At 37.5% G+C, this 20,289-nt stretch overlaps 2 protein-coding genes across 3 annotated transcripts in view; one reads left to right on the top strand and one right to left on the bottom strand.

The window, feature by feature from the left end:
- Positions 1 to 5,608, top strand: part of LOC120421517 (cardioacceleratory peptide receptor) — a 112,694-nt gene extending 107,086 nt beyond the window's left edge. For both annotated transcript variants that reach the window (XM_052709644.1, XM_052709645.1), the window contains exon 9: positions 4,458 to 5,608. In XM_052709644.1, the coding sequence (XP_052565604.1) occupies positions 4,458 to 4,710 (253 nt within the window). In that variant the 3' untranslated portion in view covers positions 4,711 to 5,608. The remainder of the gene's footprint in view (positions 1 to 4,457) is intronic.
- Positions 5,609 to 12,012: 6,404 nt separating this feature from the next.
- The window catches only part of LOC120421493 (cardioacceleratory peptide receptor-like), a 179,018-nt gene continuing 170,741 nt past the window's right edge, over positions 12,013 to 20,289 (bottom strand). Inside the window, exons 5-9 of the mRNA XM_039584712.2 lie at positions 19,276 to 19,473; positions 19,018 to 19,113; positions 18,561 to 18,734; positions 12,983 to 13,274; positions 12,013 to 12,906 (exon numbers count right to left, since the gene is read on the bottom strand). Coding sequence (XP_039440646.1) covers positions 12,693 to 12,906; positions 12,983 to 13,274; positions 18,561 to 18,734; positions 19,018 to 19,113; positions 19,276 to 19,473 — 974 coding nt within the window. The 3' untranslated portion in view covers positions 12,013 to 12,692. The remainder of the gene's footprint in view (positions 12,907 to 12,982; positions 13,275 to 18,560; positions 18,735 to 19,017; positions 19,114 to 19,275; positions 19,474 to 20,289) is intronic.

The raw sequence follows: 20,289 nt of genomic DNA, 5'->3' as shown, positions 1-20,289 counted from the left end.
CACTTTTGTCTTTTTCATATATCCGTGAGCCACGCTAATTACCATGTTCCAAAAAACATATATTATAAATGGAACCATAGAAAATCATTAAAAAAACAGCCTCGTATCATATGAAAGAGGCCCAAAGAATGTAAACTTAATGTAAAAAACTCGCTTCAAATACTTGAAAACTTTGAGTTGTGATTTCATGAAATAGTGTTTGAAGTTAGTTGAAAGATAAATTCAATGATTATCAATTTATTCATCAGCTGAAACCAGTAAGACTTGCTCTGGAAAAAGTTATTTTCCATGAAAAAATACCTGAATTCTGCATTGTTTTTCTTCTTCTCAACTTAATCTGTCCATGATATTCTTAAATTTATCGAATTGGTCATAGCGACAAATTTAAATGCAGTTTATGGTTTTTTAGTAACTATCTGAACACTTTGATTTTAAAAATAATACTTCTCAATAAATGTTTAGGCTAAACCGAGTTAGTAGCAACTTATGCGAAATGTGTCCCCAAGCAGTTGAAGACTTGGAGCACAAATTTTCACAGTGTGTCAGGACTGTTCACTTGTGGGACTTTCTCAAGTCAAAATTAGAGTCGATTTTGAACAGGAGAGCAACATTTAAAAACCTAGTGCTACCAGAGATGAAAAATGTTAGTCCATCAGCTAAAAACAAGGCTCTAAAAATGTTTATAACATATGGGTTATTCCATCTCAACTGTGCACGAAAAAGTGCAAATTTGAAAATTACCCTCTACGATCCTGCTCAAATTTGGCAGGGCTGTTGATAGTATCAAAACATGCAAGAATCCCGAATTTCACCCAAATCGGACCACCCCCTCCATTTTTGTACCTCCCCAAAAAATCAACTTTTTGGTGATTTTTGAGCAAAACCCCTATTTTCAAACGGCGATAGCTCAGGAACCACAAATCATAGAAGGTCCGTCTTAGACTCAATTTTGAAGTAAATTGGACGTAGAATCCATTTTCGTGATCAAAATTTTGACTTATTTATTTTTTCTACCTGTATTGCGCAATTGAAAACTTTAAACGGCCGTATCTCAAAACACCCCATGTTATTTTTTTAATTTGACCTCACCATCGTATTCCCCGGCCAATTTTACATAAGAATCACTTATCGACAGAAATGAATATGTTTCGTTCCAGAGATATCGAATTTTAAAGTTTTGAGTTTTTGAGATTACCTACATCCGCTTCATTCGCCGCATCTGCTGGAAGCACACAGGCGGGCTGATCATTAACTGCTACCTGGCCATTTATTGAAATAATAATTCATCATAAATAATCTTTATCAAATTGAGCAAAAATTAACTGTATAACTGTAGGAAACTGGAGTTTAATCGCGAATGTTTATCTGCTCAAAAAAAAAAAATAAGTGAATTTCTGTGCTAACCCACAGGACAGAGCAATAACGACACACAGTAAAGGGCAGAATTGGATTACGAGGGAGCGAGCAGTAAAATGCAATTGATCTTGAAAGTAACACTGAACAATAAGTGCACGATACATTATTAGTAAAAATATGAATTAAAATGAATTAAAATGAGTTGATACGTTTACTCTAGTGAAGGACGACCACAAGGAGTAGGAAAAGGATTTCTGGAAAGTAAAAAACTGAAAAATGCTGCGAATCGGCTGATTCCCCAAATTTAGTTGCGATGATTTCGACACCGTCCGAACAACAATGTTTTTTTTTCTTCTATCATTCTTGGATTCTTGGAACACAATACGGCTGCTGTCCACACGTATAAGGATTTTTTAATTAAATTTACCTTGACCAAAATCATCTTTCAATCAAATGGAGCTGGCTCACAATATAAAAATCGATTTAATATGATCAAACTTTTAATCCATAAATCAGATTTTGGGGGTTTTGCTGAATGGCACTATTTTGCTACCGCCCATGACAAAGGCCCTAGTCATGGCCTCGGGGGTACTCTAAAACGGTTAGCAACACGTAAAAAAACGGTGCATTCAAAATAACCCAATAAATATTCCTTACACAAAAAAGATTGATCAAGGTATAAGCTATTTGAAAAAAATATTTGCGTAAAATTATAAAAATAAAAATAAAATTAATCATCTCCCAGAACACCAGGTAGCAGTTATTAATCAGCCCGCCTGTATGCTTCCAGCAGATGCGGCGAATGAAGCTGATGTAGGTAATCTCAAAAACTCAAAACTTTAAAATTCGATATCTCTGGAACGAAACATATTCATTTCTGTCGATAAGTGATTCTTATGTAAAATTGGCCGGGGAATACGATGGTGAGGTCAAATTAAAAAAATAACATGGGGTGTTTTGAGATACGGCCGTTTAAAGTTTTCAATTGCGCAATACAGGTAGAAAAAATAAATAAGTCAAAATTTTGATCACGGAAATGGATTCTACGTCCAATTTCCTTCAAAATTGAGTCTAAGACCGACCTTCTATGATTTGTGGTTCCTGAGCTATCGCCGTTTGAAAATAGGGGTTTTGCTCAAAAATCGCCAAAAAGTCGATTTTTTGGGGAGGTACAAAAATGGAGGGGGTGGTCCGATTTGGATGAAATTCGGGATTCTTGCATGTTTTGATAGTATCAACAGCCCTGCCAAATTTGAGCAGGATCGGAGAGGGTAATTTTCAAATGCTGTTCCGCTTCAGATGGAATGACCCATATGTAAACTATGTGCTAGAAGCCACTAGCTCGTTAACAGTAGGTGCACTAGAATTTGTTTTACAGTGTAATTGTCTCTTAAATGTAAAGTGAAAATGTTCTAATAAACGTGTTTAAAAAAAAAATTACAAAATTAAAATAAATTAAATTATAATGTTTTGATTAGGTACGACGTGAAAGACAGCATATAAAATAAGAAAATTTATATATTTTCAAAAAGTTATATGATTTTTTACAAGCTGTCAAGCCATTAATTGATCCTCACACTAATCTTGATGATTAAACTTGCTGTTCTTTACAATTTAGTTGCAAAATATTAATCAGAAGCAGGATCAAAAATTATTTCTATAAATTTTAAATTTCCCGGGAATTCCCGGGAAATTTGTTGAAAATTTCCAGTTTCCCATGAATTTTGTAACCCCGGGAAATTGGACGCTCTAGTCAATTTTCAAATATTTCGAAAACTTTTTTATTTAAATTAAGTACTATTAGTGATCCTTTATGTTTCCGATATCTTACCAAACTAGAAATTATTAAAAAAAAATATCTTTGTATCTCATAGCCTACCATACAATAGAAAGATGAAAGAATTCCCTTTGAAAAATTTATCTACTTGAAATTTAAGTCAAATTTTAATTGATGGGATACATAAATACAAGTTGAAAACTGGTATTTTTTTTACTAGTGTTTATTTATGGGTAAGAGACGATTAACAGGTCATCATTTAGTAGTCATAGTGAAATAGCACACTTATGCTTATTAATGTGACAAGAATTATATTCCCCACGTTTTCACAACAATGCACAAATTTATTAACATTGTACATGCTTTATTAACAAAATGGCATCTGAAAAGTATCTAAGCCAAAAAAAAATTAATTTAATGGAAAAAAATCTATGCACTGCACATGACTTAAAAAGATACAAGCTTAAAATATTTGGTACTTCTATGAAGTTTTGTAATTTTTTATGAAAAAAAGTTAACACCTCCGGCTCTAGCTTTTCAAATTCGGTTGGCTCCGGCTCCGACTCCAACTCCATCTTTTTAAATTTTGCCGACTCCAACTCCATGTCCCCAATTATACCCGACTTCACCGACTCCGGCTCCGACTCCAACCCCGACTCCACAGCCCTGTAAACTTTAAACCCCAAGGGACAGGCCAATTCTCAACCAAATGGGTTGATATTTGGCATGAGAGTTCCTATGGGTATCCTCTACAAGGGGAACCTCTGTAATCTAAGAACTTTCTTTTTTGGTTGAAAGACCAAAAAAGTGCATCTGAATGCACTCTTCAATAGGTTGACAATACAAAATCGACATCAGGGATACTCCCTGATTCGATTCCTTAGGCAAAAATAAGAACCTGTGAATATTTTGAGCGAAATCGGTTACGGGTTAAGGGTTGCTTTTTATCGTTGAAGTTGGTGGAAAAAATCGTTTAATGCAAAAATATATTTTTTAAATCGTTAATAACTCGTCAGGGTTAACTCGACTCGTTTCTCGGTCTGAGACAAAGTTGTTTGTCATAAAATAAACATAAGAATCTCACACTTGGCAATGATCCGACAAATTTAATGCTTTTTGCTCTTCTTCATACATTTTTTCGAATTTTCTCATAGAAACTTCAACGATAAAAAGCGACCATTAACCCTTGACCGATTTGGATCAAAATTGGCACAGTTACTTATTTTAACCTAAAGATTTGGCGTATCTCTTACGATTTTCCAATTTTTTTTTTTCTGGTCACCCTATACTTCAACCATGACACTGATTTCCAATTTTCTTCCAGGAGACTCCCCCCTTTCCGATGGCTGCTGGCCTCCAAGTGGTGCTGCAAAAGCTCGGACGGCGGCTCGCAAGGCGCAGGGATGCGCAACGGGACGGCGCTGAACGGAAACGCCCGGTTGCAGAACCACAACAGCAGCGACTCGATGCGAACGCTGACGACGTCGCTGACCATCTCCCAGCGGTCGTGTATTCGGCCGTCGCGTGTCGTCATCTTTGAACGGCCCAAAGCGGCGCTGGCCATGTCCCAAGTCTGATGAGTCTGGATGATTTTTGTAGGAAAAAGGAACAAAACTTTAAAATAGTTGTCTAAGTATTTATTGAAATGTAAATAGAATTGTATACAAATGATGTGTAACATAATCAAGTATTTGGAGAAAAAAGGATATTAAAAACCATAAACGAACTGAATGTTCCCCAGGAAATAAAACAAATGTTTTACAATAAAGTTAAACTTATTCAGAATCGGTTCCGGAAAATTAGCTTGCAACGAGACAGAACGGAAAGATGTAAAACTGCAGGAGCTTTTTTCTACAATGCTTGCGTGGTTATGATGATGAATTGAGTGAGGAGCAGGATGAATAAAACACAAACATTTGCTAATGTCCCACCCATTTGCAACAAGCAAAAAAATACAAACAAGGCTAAAGATAAGTCACAGTCTGGGTGCACTGCTCTGAATGTTTCATGATGGATCAACAGCTAGTTTGAGGGCAAAGGAAAAAAAAATCGAGCGAAAAAGTAAAAACAGAGAAAACAATTAAGTTTAATGCGTTGACCCTGCTGATAATAGTGGCTGGAAAGTGGCTTTTGGTCCTCACAGCAGGAGGGTGGACGCCCACTCAAGTGAACATCAGTGTGCAAAGCAAAACAGAGCAGGAAACAAATTGTGAACTTTTGTTTTTCTCTTCTTGGTAGCGCTCCATGGCGCAGTCAGGGTGCATAATTAATGTTTCGAGCATCACTCACGTGTCGTTGTCACGAGTCGTTTAACACATGCATGTATTCGTGTAAATATGTTTCATTCATGTTGTGTCGGGAGCAAAACTGTCCCACCCCCACCTCCTCCAAAGCAAACCGAATGAGTGCATTCGAGAAACCACCTTGTGACAATGGAAAAAAATAAATATATGGAATGGATGGACTCTCTCTGTATGCGGGTCGGTTGTTTTATTTATTCTTTGTTTTTGATTTTGTTCCCTTCGATGAGGTTTTTTTTTGTTTCAAGGAAATTAAAATTATGCAATAAATAGAATGTCGACGCCGTCGTGCTAACTTGTCGTACGTCGCTTTTTGACGTTCCGAAAAAACGCGATATTTTGAGTATTAAAAAAAATCATTACTAAAAAGATGGATAAACCAAGAATTAACTCACAGAAAAAAATCAGACTTCCTGGCAAGAAAATATTTTTTTACAATTCCGTCGTGAAACTACTTACTTTTCCTGTCATTCTTGAACGACGAAATAGCCTACTTTTCTGTACCAAAAATAACAGAATCGAATAGCAACACTTTTTAAAATAAATGCTGAAAAGTTCTACTTTTCAGCACTGAAATGGGTGCTGAAAAGTTGAACTTTTCAGCACTTGTTTCGAAAAGTAACACTTTTCAACATTTTTTTGATTTAAACACCCAAAATTAAAGAACGAGGGGATAGTCCTCCCGAAAAGAATCGTGAGGAAAGTACTATTTTGCGTGAGTAAAGACCTCTCGCGTGTTCATTCGTTCATTAAAACAGTTCATACTATTGAGTGGCTTATATGGACAAATGACCGCCACTCAGTCACCGAAGCATGGTGGCCCAGACGGCAAAGGCACGGTTCTATAAGCCGAAGGTCTTGGGTTCGAGTCTCGGTACCGGAACTTTTTTTTTTTTGATAGATGAACTTTTTTGAAAAATGAACTCATGAGTAAAGTACTCGCGGTAATTTCGGGATTTATCCTCTCCGTCCGCACACAGTACCATTTTACTACCGAACCGTGCTCTTTATCCTCTCGTATGCCGATTCCCAGTTCTGGGTGAACGATTTATTGACAAAATACATGAACATACATACATGAATACATGAATTTCACTCAATCGGTGTTTTTCGAAATTGCAAAAAATGTTGTATGGAACTCGTTGCAAAACTTGATTTTTTCAGCACTCGTCGTATTTATCCAACTCGGTGAACCTCGTTGGATAAATGTACGACTCGTGCTGAAAAATCCTCTTTTTGCAACTTGTTGCATAAACTACTATTTTCGACCTTTTGTTTCATTTGACCTTATGTCTTTTAACTCATTGACGCACATTCGTTTTTAGCAACCTTAGATCAAATCTTCAATGTTTTTGGAGCAAATTTATAGGAATTTTCTGATCGTACGATATGATTTGTTGACATTTTGCGACTCTCCGAGCATTGTTTGACAACAATACAAATGCGTTGACGGATCTTTTTCTGAAAAGATTCGGAAGTACCTAAATGTGTATTGGTTTGACATTAGCTGAGAGTTTCGAAAAATTTGGTTATGTTACTGTTCAGAAATTAATTTTCAAGGTACAGCTTTTTAAAGTTTCTCTTCTCTGGTGGCAAATAGTCGTGTTTGCAAGAAGTTGAAAAAAGAAGATATTTTCAGCACGAGTGTTGCATAAATCCAACGATACAACGATTGCTGAAAAATACAAGTTTGCAACGAGTTTTATACAAACATTTCATTACAATTCTGGAACAAAAACTCATTTAAATTGGGCTAAGTGAAACATTTGTTTTCCCGCTAGAATTTTATTTGCCATCAAGGTTAGTGTCAAACATTAAAACAATATCAAATAGTATTAATATAAGATACAAGGGTTCGTTCAAAAATTACGTCCATGAATAGGGGGAGGGGGGGGGGTCTGGGGTTTGTGACAGCCCATGTTAAAGGTATAGGAAAAGTGCGTGACAGGGGGGAGGGGGGGGGGGGACTGAAATCCCGAAAATCTCTGGACGTAATATTTGAACAAACCCCAAGTGCTAAAAAGTTGAACAGCTCCGCACTCAAAAAAATGCTGAAAACAACGCTACAGTTTTTTTTTGCGATGAATACTAGACCGTTTTGTCATTTGAGTATGACAGGAAAAGAGAGTCGTTTCACAATGGAATTGCAAAAAATTAATTAAGGTGCTTTAAAAAATTCAGTCCATGTTCAGACCTAGTTGGTCCAGTGATCTAGTGTTTTAGATATTTTTGGCAGTACGGAATAACAGAAAAACTAATAGAACAAACTGAAAATCGGGAATTCCTGTGATTTTGAAAATCATCAAAATTTATTTACCGTCTCTTCAGACTTGATGTTATCTTACTAACTAAGTAACAATATTTTACTTCTAAACACAGACTTGCTGCACAAATTAAAGTCAAAATGTTCTAAAATACTCGGATGATTAAACTTCCTACAACAGGCGTCAAGAGGGTTGTGATGTCCATAGTTGGTCGTGTGTCTCGGTATAGAAAGTAGCTGGTAGTTACGAAGCTCTCTCGACGGCACCCGGATGTGTACCTCTTCCAGCAGCTCACTACAGTCGATATTGTTCCGCAAAACGTCAAATACAAACAGTCGTTGAAGAAGATTCCTCCTGTGTTGAAGTGTTGGCAAGCCGACCAGCGCGCACAGATCCGAGTAGGGTGCCAAAGTGCCAGGGTCGTTCCAGGGCAACACTCGAGCAGCAAATCTTACGAACCGACGCTGGATGCTCTCGATCTTCTGCTGATGGACGGCGTAATACGGTGCCCACACCGGTACGGCGTACTCCAACACACTGCGAACCAGTGAAAGGTACAGGGTTTTCAAGACTCTAACGTCAGTGAAGCCAGCTGCATTTTGTCAGAGAAAACCAAGCATAATGTAGGATTTGGCCACGGAGATGGAGACGTGCTTGTTGAATTCCATCTTGCAGTCAATCGTGACGCCTAAGTCCACGATGGATTGAACTCGTTCAAGTGCTGATTGATCCATGTTGTACTCAGCTAAGAGTGGCCTCCGGATCCTGTAGAACGAGATCAGTTTGCACTTTTTCTCGTTCACTTCCATTCCATTCTGAACGCACCATCGAAGCAGCGTGTTGATGTCGTTCTGAAGCGCACGAACGGCACCGGCATCGCTAATTTGTCGGAAAATTTTTAGGTCGTCGGCGTAGAGTAGCTTACTCGACTGAAGACGGGAGCACAAATCGTTGATGAACAGCACGAAGATCAGCGGCCCGAGATGACTTCCTTGGGGAACACCAGAGTGGATATCGTAACCGGACGAGAGGGAACCGGCAACCTTTACGTAAGCGGAGCGGTTGGACAGGTACGAGTTTAGCCAACGTGTGACCCAGTCAGGTAGGCCAAGCGCCGTCAGTTTGGCGATCGTAAGCTTGTGCGGGACTCGCTCGAAAACCTTGGCGAAGTCGACGTAGATCGCATCAACTTGTTGTCGCTTCTCCATCCTCCGGATTATCCAGTTTGTGTAAGCCATCAGATTGGACGTGGTAGATCGCTGCTTCATGAAGCCATGCTGGATTTCCGAGACGATGTTTTTCACGGACGGGTAAATGTGGTCAACAAGGAACTTTTCCAGGACCTTAGCCAAACAGTTCAGTATGGAGATCGACCGGTAATTCTCGACTTTGCTTCGACTACCCGATTTGTGAATCGGGGTTATTGAGGCGACCTTCCACTGCGACGGAAAGATACCTTCGGAAAGCGAGCGGTTGAAAATGCTTGTGACGGGACGGGCAAGAGAGTTGCAACAGTTCTTGACGACGGATGGTGGGATCCGGTCGGGTCCCGGGCCTTTTGCTGCATCCACAGAGCTTAAAGCTGTCTTGACTTCCGCGACCGAAACAGTAAGCAACGGGAGGTTGATGTTGAATGTCACAAGTTCGTTAAGCTGCTCTGCGGTGACCGTAGGTTCAGTCGGGCTGTGAACGGATTCGAAAAACCGTACAAAAAGGTTGGCGGCTGCCTCCGGCGAAGTCGACTTTTCCTCGCAATACGAAATCTCTGTTGGTATTTCACCCACCTGCTTCCTCTCCTTGACATACGACCAGAAGTTCTTTGGATTGGACTGGAGACTGTCCTGGACTCCCGCGATGTAGTTCCGGTAGCTTGTATCCTGCTCATATTTGGCCCAGAGTCCTAAATAGCTCAAGGAACAATATTCAGCTTGTGGAACGAGGTTTTGAAAAAAAAAGTCAAATACTCTTTGCACCCTAATGAACAACCATTTAAATGTGTAAAGTTTGATTTGTAAGTTTAATTAAAGGGTATGAATAAATAAGGAATTACAGTAGTTGTTCGGTAACTGGGCTGAGAACGTAGCCCAGTCACCGAATGTTGCTCGTTAACTGGGCTGAACAAAAAATAACGAGGGGACCACCGATGCATAATATTTTCCAGATGAAATATAAAAATAAAAGTTACTCAAATTTATTTACAATGCTTACTTTTCATATTTCTTTAATTGTAACTTGAAATTAAACAAAGGTTTGAAAAAAGTTTTTTTATTTATTGAATATGTTTTTTGCATCCATTAACCCCACGGTCATTTTGGTTTGTTTTGGTTTTTTTGACGTTTGTCTGCTTTTTAACTGGGTTACGGCCCAGTTATCGAGCGCCCAGTTAAAAAGCAGCCCAGTTAAACAACGCCCAGTTACCGAAAAACTACTGTATCAGAATTAAATTAAAACACACACGTTAGTCTATTTTTGTTAACAAATGTTTTCCTCCTGGATTCAATGATACTGATAAAGATGACTGCATAAAGAGAAAGAATTCCCTATATATAAGCACACACAAGAGTTTTGGCACAGTTACAGTATGTAAAAAAAGTATTTACACCCCTTGGGCACTATGCACATTTTGTGATGAAACATGTAAAAAATTTAAAGTTTGACAGAAACCTAGTACTACGTTTTGTTCAGAAACTCATGCCAAACATTTTGCTACAATAAAACTCATGAAAAGATGATTTCTATAAAAAGTTATATAACAAATACTATTACGAAAATAAAAAAGGTGCAAAAAAAGTTTGTACACCTTTCGAAAAATTAACATAAATAATGTTATTTGTTGACAAATCACCATAAATCCAGTCTCCCAACTCCAAATAGGCATCCTTGACTGATTAAAAAAATAATTTGGATTGAATATAATATTTACTAACTACTCAGTACAAAAGTTTATATATCTGTGGAAATTCTATATAAAACTTATCTAAACTTAATTTTGCAAACTTTTAATGCAACTAAATGTCAATATATTACCATAGAATTGCTCAATAAACATTTTGGAGTGGGTATAACACCGTTTTGGGGGTCTTTGTATCGCTAGAATAGATTTTTCGCTGGAATTTCGTACCAACCCGGAATTACGTCGTCGGAAAATCCGCCGGCATCCGAACCGGTCCACAATTCACAAGTCAACCTATGTGAAATCGGAAAGGGCATAAAATTTCCGATCTTTTGATACCCAGACATCTAGGTTTTCTATAAAACTCACGTTTTTAAATACCTAGGCAAAAACGTTGTTTTGGTTTCGTTTGAGCAACCTGCCAAAAATGTATGGAATTTCGTAAGTTTTGTTCTCGTGGATCAAACTTACTTTTTGCCCAGGTATTTAAAAACGTGGGTTTTATAGAAAACCTAGATGTCTGGGTATCAAAAGATCGGAAATTTTATGCCCTTTCCGATTCCACATAGGTTGACTTGTGAATCGTGGACCGGTTCGGATGCCGGCGGATTTTCCTACGACGTAATTCCGGGTTGGTACGAAATTCCAACGAAAAATCTATTCTATCGATACATAATACCCCCAAAACGGTTTTATACTCACTCCAAATTGTTGATTTAGCAATTCTATGGTAATATATTGACATTTATTTGAATTAAAAGTTTGCAAAATTAAGTTTAGATAAGTTTTATATAGAATTTCCAGAGTTATATAAACTTTTATACTAAGTAGTTAGTAAACATTATATTCAATCCAAATTATTTTTTTAATCAGTCAAGGATGCCTATTTGGAGTTGGGAGACTGGATTTATGGTGATTTGTCAACAAATAACATTATTTATGTTAATTTTTCGAAAGGTGTACAAACTTTTTTTGCACCTTTTTTATTTTCGTAATAGTATTTGTTATATAACTTTTTATAGAAATCATCTTTTCATGAGCGTTTTGTAGCAAAATGTTTGGCATGAGTTTCTGAACAAAACGTAGTACTAGGTTCCTGTCAAACTTTAAATTTTTTACATGTTTCATCACAAAATGTGCATAGTGCCCAAGGGGTGTAAATACTTTTTTTATATACTGTAGACATTACGTTTAATCTAGGAAGTCGAGTTAATGGACTGAAAGAGAAATACATCCAGAATGTAGGGAACATCTATTTCATTTGAACCACATTCAGTTCCAGCTGATGATTTGACAAACAAATTGAGCACAGTTGAAATTAAAAAGTTAAAACCATTTTTGTTATGGTCTTGTTTTTTCCTTAGTTTTTTTAATTACAAATACAAATTACAAGGCTTTCGAACCGATTCAAACTTGTATAAATTAGTTTCATATAATATCTTTATTTACTAACAACTCATAAACTATACGTAATGCTATTTTTCACAGGTGATTAAGTGGTTCAGCATATAAAATACACAGTTCAAATATCAGTCTAACAGATAATACGGAGTGAATAAAACACTGTACGCCGAACATCTTCCCTCTCCCTCTCCTTCTAACTGCTCTCTCATTATACTTCAATCGTTCGGGTATTCGACTCATTTTCGGTATCTTTTGTTTTCTTTTTGGTATACACTTGGTTATTACTGACAGTTAAAAGCACTTTTACAACGCTGGCTGCCTTCTTTGAGAAATTTTTGAGTAAGGCTTAAAAGGCCCCCATCTGAACTGGCACTTACTTTACACTTTACAGAATGTGTGTGTTTTGGGGTGATGTCTTAAGATCTATAACTTTTCTGAGTTGCACTTACTAATAAAATGGATTTTTACAACGATTCTTAAAGTATCTTATCAAATATTTGTTTGTTCTCGAAAAATGTCCTCAATGGTAACACGCAATCAATTAAAAGTGTACAAATTTGACTAGATCTTTTGCTGCGCTTCGATGATTTGAGAGATTACGTTTTGTACCAGGATAGCTTCCGTCCACCAGGGCGTCCCGACGCCGTCCTCGTCATTACCGTCGTCTTGGTGGCGGCAGCGTCGGTTGACCCCTGCTGCTATACGATAACCCGCGACGTCCGGACAATGGTCGGAGGCCTCCGCGTGGAAACCGTCAGCGAAGTGGTAAGGGTCCTCATGGAATCGCTGCTGTGTTGGTTCCGCAGCCGGTTTCCGTTCGCGGTTTGGCCACAATCGTTGTGGCCGTTGGTGTCCTCTGGGCTACCACAGCACAACCCGGACGACAGCAGCCATCGGAATGGTGGGAGTCTTCTGTGGATTAAAAAGAGCAAAAAAAAACACCATAAATTAGCATCACACCACAAAATAATTACAAATAAACCCGTACTTTAAAGTCCTGACAAAGTGCGTCGAGAAGAGACAGTAGATGAGCGGGTTGGCAGCCGAATTGAGCGGGGCCAAACTTTGGATGAGCGTCGCAATCGCGATGTTTGTTTGCGTCTTCGGAATCTGCTCAAACACCTGCAGCAGATCGAACACGATGTACGGCGACCAGCAGAGCACGAACACGATCACAATCACGATGGTCATCTTGACGGTTTTCACCTTGGCCCGCGGGATGATGCCCCGGGAGCTGGCCCGCCGGCTGGCCAGGTCGGCACTCCCGTTGCGGTAGCGAACTGTAAGTAAGAAATAATAATTGGAGTAGTAACTATCATTAAAATATAAATTAACAAAAAGATATAAATGTGTGTGTTTTTATTGGAATTCTGGCCTCTGACCATTAAGATTGTCCAAATCCGGGCTTCTTCGGGGCTACCCCCTGAAATCAAAGATTGACCCATCACTAGGCTTAACTCCAAATTTTAGCTCATTCTGACCACGGGATCCTTTTCCTCTAGGCGCCCTTCAGATTTTACCAATTGGGATGCTTCACCCTTCATTTTTGTTGCATTTTTAGGTTCTTCCAAAAAAAATTAAAATATAAAAAAACAAAACAAAACAACATCAACATCTTAAAACGCCTGTATCTTAAAAACTACTACAGCAAACCTTCTGAAACTCGACCCAGAGATTTTTGGTAGTCATATGAAGCAAAAACCATCATTATCTTGTAATGCATATTCTTTAAAGTACTGAAATTGTTTTGATTTTATAGATTTTCTACGAAAACGTCGGACATAGCATTTCCCGGGCGGAAAGTGAGTTGGTGGATATAACTTCGAACTATCTTGGCTTGTTTATTCGCATCTTGCTGTAAACTCCTCGAGTTATGACGACTTTTGAAACCGACTGCGTATCATGGAATGATTATTTTGACTTTATTTCAAATTTATGCTGGACTTAGAAAAATTAGCAGTCACTGACAGAATTTTCAATTTCCGACACATAGAATAATTTTCATATGCTCTCAACACGGGCTGATATTTTTAAGTATAATTTTATTTAAGCTGGACTTTGAAATTTTTGCGTATATTTTTTAATTCTTTACTTTTTACAGAAAAAGCATTTTTTTTTTTTGGACTTAGAAAATTTTTGGGAGTTTGGAAACATGATAAATTATTTTGATGTTTATTTTTGCTTTGAACCAAAATTTCGCAAAAATCGACGAAATTACAGGAAATGTTTGTCCGATTTTTACAAAAACATCAGTTTGTTCCTAAAATAATGTCCCTAACAAAACGTCTTCATTGAAATTTTGAAATTCGAAAGTCGGGTTTTAATAATTATTGATATACCCCCTACAAAAATCGTTCCGGCACTTAGAAAATTTGCGGGATCCGTATCACGACAAGATTTTTGGTAAAATTTATTTGATTTTTTGGACTTAGCAAAATTTTGGCTTTCGGCTAGTAAAATATTTTCAACACTTAGAAATTTTTCGAGATGAGGAAACCGAAAAAAAAATTGGGACCTTGAAAATTTTTGGGAGTTTGGAAACATGATAAATTATTTTGATGTTTATTTTTGCTTTGAACCAAAATTTCGGAAAAATCGACGAAATTACAGGAAAATTTTGTCCGATTTTTACAAAACATCAGTTTGTTCCTAAAATAATGTCCCTAACAAAACGTCTTCATTGAAATTTTGAAATTCGAAAGTCGGGTTTTAATAATTATTGATATACCCCCTACAAAAATCGTTCCGGCACTTAGAAAATTTGCGGGATCCGTATCACGACAAGATTTTTGGTAAAATTTATTTGATTTTTTGGACTTAGCAAAATTTTGGCTTTCGGCTAGTAAAATATTTTCAACACTTAGAAATTTTTCGAGATGAGGAAACCGAAAAAAAAATTGGGACCTTGAAAATTTTTGGGAGTTTGGAAACATGATAAATTATTTTGATGTTTATTTTTGCTTTGAACCAAAATTTCGGAAAAATCGACGAAATTACAGGAAAATTTTGTCCGATTTTTACAAAACATCAGTTTGTTCCCAAAATAATGTCCCTAACAAAACGTCTTCATTGAAATTTTGAAATTCGAAAGTCGGGTTTTAATAATTATTGATATACCCCCTACAAAAATCGTTCCGGCACTTAGAAAATTTGCGGGATCCGTATCACGACAAGATTTTTGGTAAAATTTATTTGATTTTTTGGACTTAGCAAAATTTTGGCTTTCGGCTAGTAAAATATTTTCAACACTTAGAAATTTTTCGAGATGAGGAAACCGAAAAAAAAATTGGGACCTTGAAAATTTTTGGGAGTTTGGAAACATGATAAATTATTTTGATGTTTATTTTTGCTTTGAACCAAAATTTCGGAAAAATCGACGAAATTACAGGAAAATTTTGTCCGATTTTTACAAAACATCAGTTTGTTCCCAAAATAATGTCCCTAACAAAACGTCTTCATTGAAATTTTGAAATTCGAAAGTCGGGTTTTAATAATTATTGATATACCCCCTACAAAAATCGTTCCGGCACTTCGAAAATATACGGGATCCATATCACGACGAGATTTTTGGTAGAATTTATTAGATTTTCAGGACTTTGCGAAATTCCTACTCTCAGCCAGTTCAATATTTTTCAACATTTTGAAAAATAATTTTGATAAGAAACATTACCAGGCTTTTTGAAATTTTACTGTGGATTTTTGGACTTATGCAATTTTAGGAATATTTTCATAAACTTTTATTTTTAATTAAAAAAAAATGGAATATAGAGACTTTGGATTTTTCGTGATTTGGAAAATTATTGTGACATTTTGGCAATTCAACGCTTTCTCCACAATTTTTTAATGAGTTTTTAAAGTAAAATAATTTTTCAACTTTGAAAAATCTTGTTTTGATGTAAGTGCGTATATTCCTGCAATATTACTCATATTTGTGAAGAGGAAGAAGGGGGGGGGGGGTCTGAATTGTGGCGGGGTGCATTAAAAACCAATAAAATTATTTTTGGGATCAAAATCTACTTTATGAACTTGATATGATTTTTGGAAGATTTCAGTTGTTTGCTACTATAAACTCAACTTGATGTGGCATTGTTGGTCAAATAAACTCAACAAGATTTTTCGCAGATACGCCTCGAACAATTTATGTTCGTGGCCATGTTCGGTTATCTCTTAACCATACCCTGGGGTGAACTTGACTTGTTCGTGTTTTTACGAACATGGGTAGATTTTTCCAAGATGCAACTTTCTGCCCGGGTTTAAAATGGCTGTATCTCGTAAACAACATCAGCAAACCTTCTGAAACTTGGCCCAGAGATACTTGACAGTCATATGAAGCAAAGTTCATCATTATCTTGAAATGCATATTCTTTGGAATGCTGAATTGTATAAATTGCTTTGGTTTTCTTATTGAAAATCGGATGTAACATCTCCAAAGGGCTGTACCTCGAAAACTCAGGTAATGTTTTATTTTTATTTTTTGCTCCGAGGTGCGTTATGGTGTAAGGAATCGATAGATTGGAATTTTGAGCACCGTGCTTCACAGGTCCCCAAAATTCGATTTCAATCTTGAGATATTCAACAAAAACCGAAAAAACCCTGTGCAATGTTGTCACTTTTCATATAAAGGAAGTTTCAATTTTGTCTTGTCCCGCCCGTGTGGATCAATCGGACCGCGCACTGGACTCACAATCCAGAGGTCGCTGGTTCGAATCCCGCGGCGGGCGCTCTAAAATTCTTTGTGTAAATATGAGTATTCGGCGCCGTCGCTCCGTGCCATACTTTCATACACTTAGGAGCCCAGGGCGGCGAAGTCCTTGTAGATTAAAAGGAAGACACTAGTGGTTGGTACTAGCAATGGTGGCCGACAGCTATAAAGTCAACTTCGTTTTTTTTTTTCAATTTTGTCTTGCTATCTCGACACAGCCTGAAAATTGATGTAAGTGCGACAATTGGCCAATGGGATTTCAAGTCAGAACGCGTTTGACACAGGTACGAGCTCGACTACCGTAAACATTTGTTATTATTTTTCGGGACTCCGGCAACCAAATTAAGCCAAATATCAGGACAATGCACAGAAAACGTATTTGTTATTGTTTACATTGCGTGCTCTCGTTTTTGTTTATTCAAGGTTAAACATTTAAACGCGTTTTTCTCGGAACGTCAAAAAGCGGGGGGATGGCAACCCTTTTCCGACCAAAGCAAACTGACAACAGTCGACATTAGCACGGTTGTCAAATGAGTGCCCACAACAAAAGCACTAGCTGTCAAATGGTAGCCCATAACAAATCATTGTTTGGGTTTTTGATTTTCAAATTTTCTGCAATTTAAACGATAAATTCCGAGCCACGTAGCCCAGTGGTAACGCTTCCGCCTGGTAAAAGGTAGATCAGGGTTCAAATCCCGGCTCGGACCATTACAACTGGTGATCTTTTCTCTTCTGGATTCGATTGCTTAGTAAAGGGAAGGTAGTGTATCGCCACAAACTGGACCTTATCAAGACACCTTAGGAAGACAACCTATGGAATGTTAACATTAAACTTAACATGTTAACATTAAGTTGATTAATAAACTGTCACTGAATCCGCTTTGTTAATGCCGGCCCCGATACTCTTCAAGGGAAAGATTTACTTTTTTTTTATTGGCTGAAAATTCATATCGAAAAAATTAGTTTTTGCTATTTACCTTTTTTTGCTTTTTTTTCTTTTGGTCGACATAAATGGATTTTAGCTGGTTGCACTTAAATTTCCATTGACATTTTGAAGTTTTTTGAATTTTGTTTTTCCCCCTGATTTTTCGGGCTAACTTTGAAGCGGGGGGGGGGGGGAGGGTGACAAAAACTTTAAATAAAATTTGTATCAGCAGAAATATATACTGGAACAAAGTTTTATCCTGCTGCAGTCCAAATTATTAAAAGAAACTTAAAGAGCTTTCGTAAAGCATCTGGACGGTTTTTGGGTTGTTTTGAGCATTTGTGCTAATTTTGAATAAAATTAGCACATAAAAGGCTGACTTAGTGAGGAAATGTTTTGCATACGAAAATTGCTAATAACTTTTTTGGATCAAGTTCTACAGCTTTGGTAGAAAAAAAAGTTCTCGTAGGATTGGCAGGTTAAGTACTCACTTGTAACTCCATCCAATTTAAAGAATCACTGTTTAAACAACTTATTTTGTGAAACTGTTGATAGAAACTTTCTAGCTCAGTTCCCACTGTAGGATTTTATTGAAATTGATTTGTAAAAATGTTGTCATCAACATCGATGGAAATTATTAGTCAGATTTCATGCTTTACAGATTTTTCTGTAAATATATCATTTTTTTTAAGGACCTATAAACTGAAAACAATTCGAAATGCTTTGTTTTATAGATTCAAGACAAACATTCTCCTTTTTTAATTTAAGAAAGTTCCCCCTTGCCTGCCATATGAATTCTACATAACAGCAATTTACGTTCATGATTCGGTACAATGGTGGGTGTATTCAAAATGTTCCATGCATAACTTATGATACTGTTTTTGATAAACAACCTAGCTGGGTTCCCCCACCCCTCACCACCATACAATCTATACTTACACTTTCCGCCGACCGGTCCCAGCATCGACCCTTTCGACCAGATTGTTTTGATGATGATTACGTAGCACGCCGATATGATGAACGCCGGCACGACGAACAAAGACGTGGCCACCCAGCACATGTACAGCTGCCACCGGAGCGCATTTCCGAGATCGATCCAACACTGGAGCTGATCTGTGTGAAAGTAAAGGAACCGGAAAAAAGGTAGGATTTCATCACCTTCATCTCTTAAAACCTTTCATCATCATCATCGGTACATAGCGAAGGAGTCGCGGTCTCTTGGTTCGATAAGTTATTTTGAGAATTAAGACTTAACGACTTTTTCATTTATTCTTTTTTAAATGTTTTGGGAGCATTTAAAACTTAAAATTTCAAATAAAAGAGAAAAAAAATGTGTCAAGAGAGCCCGCCGCTACGTTCGAGAACACGTGGGTGTACACTGCACCACAATACTAACCTTGAATAACACGTTCCTCGTACAGGTAGAACATGGGTGATGAAAAGACCGCGCTAAAACCCCAAGCAGCCGCCACCAGTCTTCGAGCTCTCTTCCCTGTGGGGAGGTTGGAAAATGGTTTCAGAATGTACTACTACTTGCCATGTCCTCTGACTAAGCGTAATATATCCCCCCGGTGAAGCTGCCTTGTGGTGGCAACACGTGACGTGATACAGTGGGACAATGATTGGCAATGAATGACCACAAAAAAGGACTTACAACATCCGGAAAAGTTCATCGGATGGGTAATCGCATCGTAGCGATCGATACTGAGCGCCACCAGGACATAGGTGGACGCGTACGTGACCCACACCTGGATGAACCGTATCACCTTGCAGGCCACGTTCCCGGCCAGCCACGAGATGGTAATCCGCTGCACGATGTCCGTCAGCACGCTCAGCAGACCGACGCTGAGATCTGCGAGGGAGAGAAAAAGAAAAGAATCGTTTGTAAGGAATAATATTATTACCGAATAGGCATTTCACCGAAAGTTTTTTTTTTTTTTTCTTTAAAATTCATGTTTTCAAAGGACTGGGCGTGTTTAAAAGAATGCAAAAACTCCTAGATTTTTTAACAATTGACAAAATGAAAAAAAAATACTACGCCGGCTCAACTCGAGGAGAAGCATGAACTTCAGGGTCCCCAGAAATACTTGCACCTTGAATTTTTCAAAAATATTTAGACTGGGCTGAATGGTTCTCCAAAGAATGGAGAATAATTATTAAGGCGATTCGTCAATGTTGCATGCAAGCAAAAATTGCATTCAATTTGTAGGCGAACTGAACAGCACTAATTATCCATACAAACTTTGGGGAAAACCCATTCGGCCCAGTCTGAATATTTTTGAAAAATTCATGATGCATGTATTTCTGATATTTCATGCTTCCCCTCGAAAATCTTTTCTAATTACTTTAAAACCTTTTTTGGACAAATTTTCTAAATTCGGTTGAATTCAAAATTGCAAAATGCTTTGATTAGGCTTGGTTTGTCAATGAATCAAGATTCGCTATTCATATTTTTACCATGAGTTTTTGCGTTCTACTGGGCGATTGTTTTTTTATTGTTCTACGGAGGTAAGGGTTATTACATGACAAGAGAAACCTGAATAATTTAGAGCAAAGAAATGGTTGTTAAATAAATAAATGAAATTTCTTGATATGTTTTGTGGAACACAACGAAATCTAACAACTTTTTTTATGAAAAGGTCCTATAAGCTATTGTGTTTCATGTGTT

This window comes from Culex pipiens, chromosome 3, assembly GCF_016801865.2.
Source record: "Culex pipiens pallens isolate TS chromosome 3, TS_CPP_V2, whole genome shotgun sequence".
Lineage (NCBI taxonomy): Eukaryota > Metazoa > Arthropoda > Insecta > Diptera > Culicidae > Culex > Culex pipiens.
Note: the sequence above shows the minus strand (reverse complement) of the source record. Positions and strands in the feature narration are given on the sequence as shown.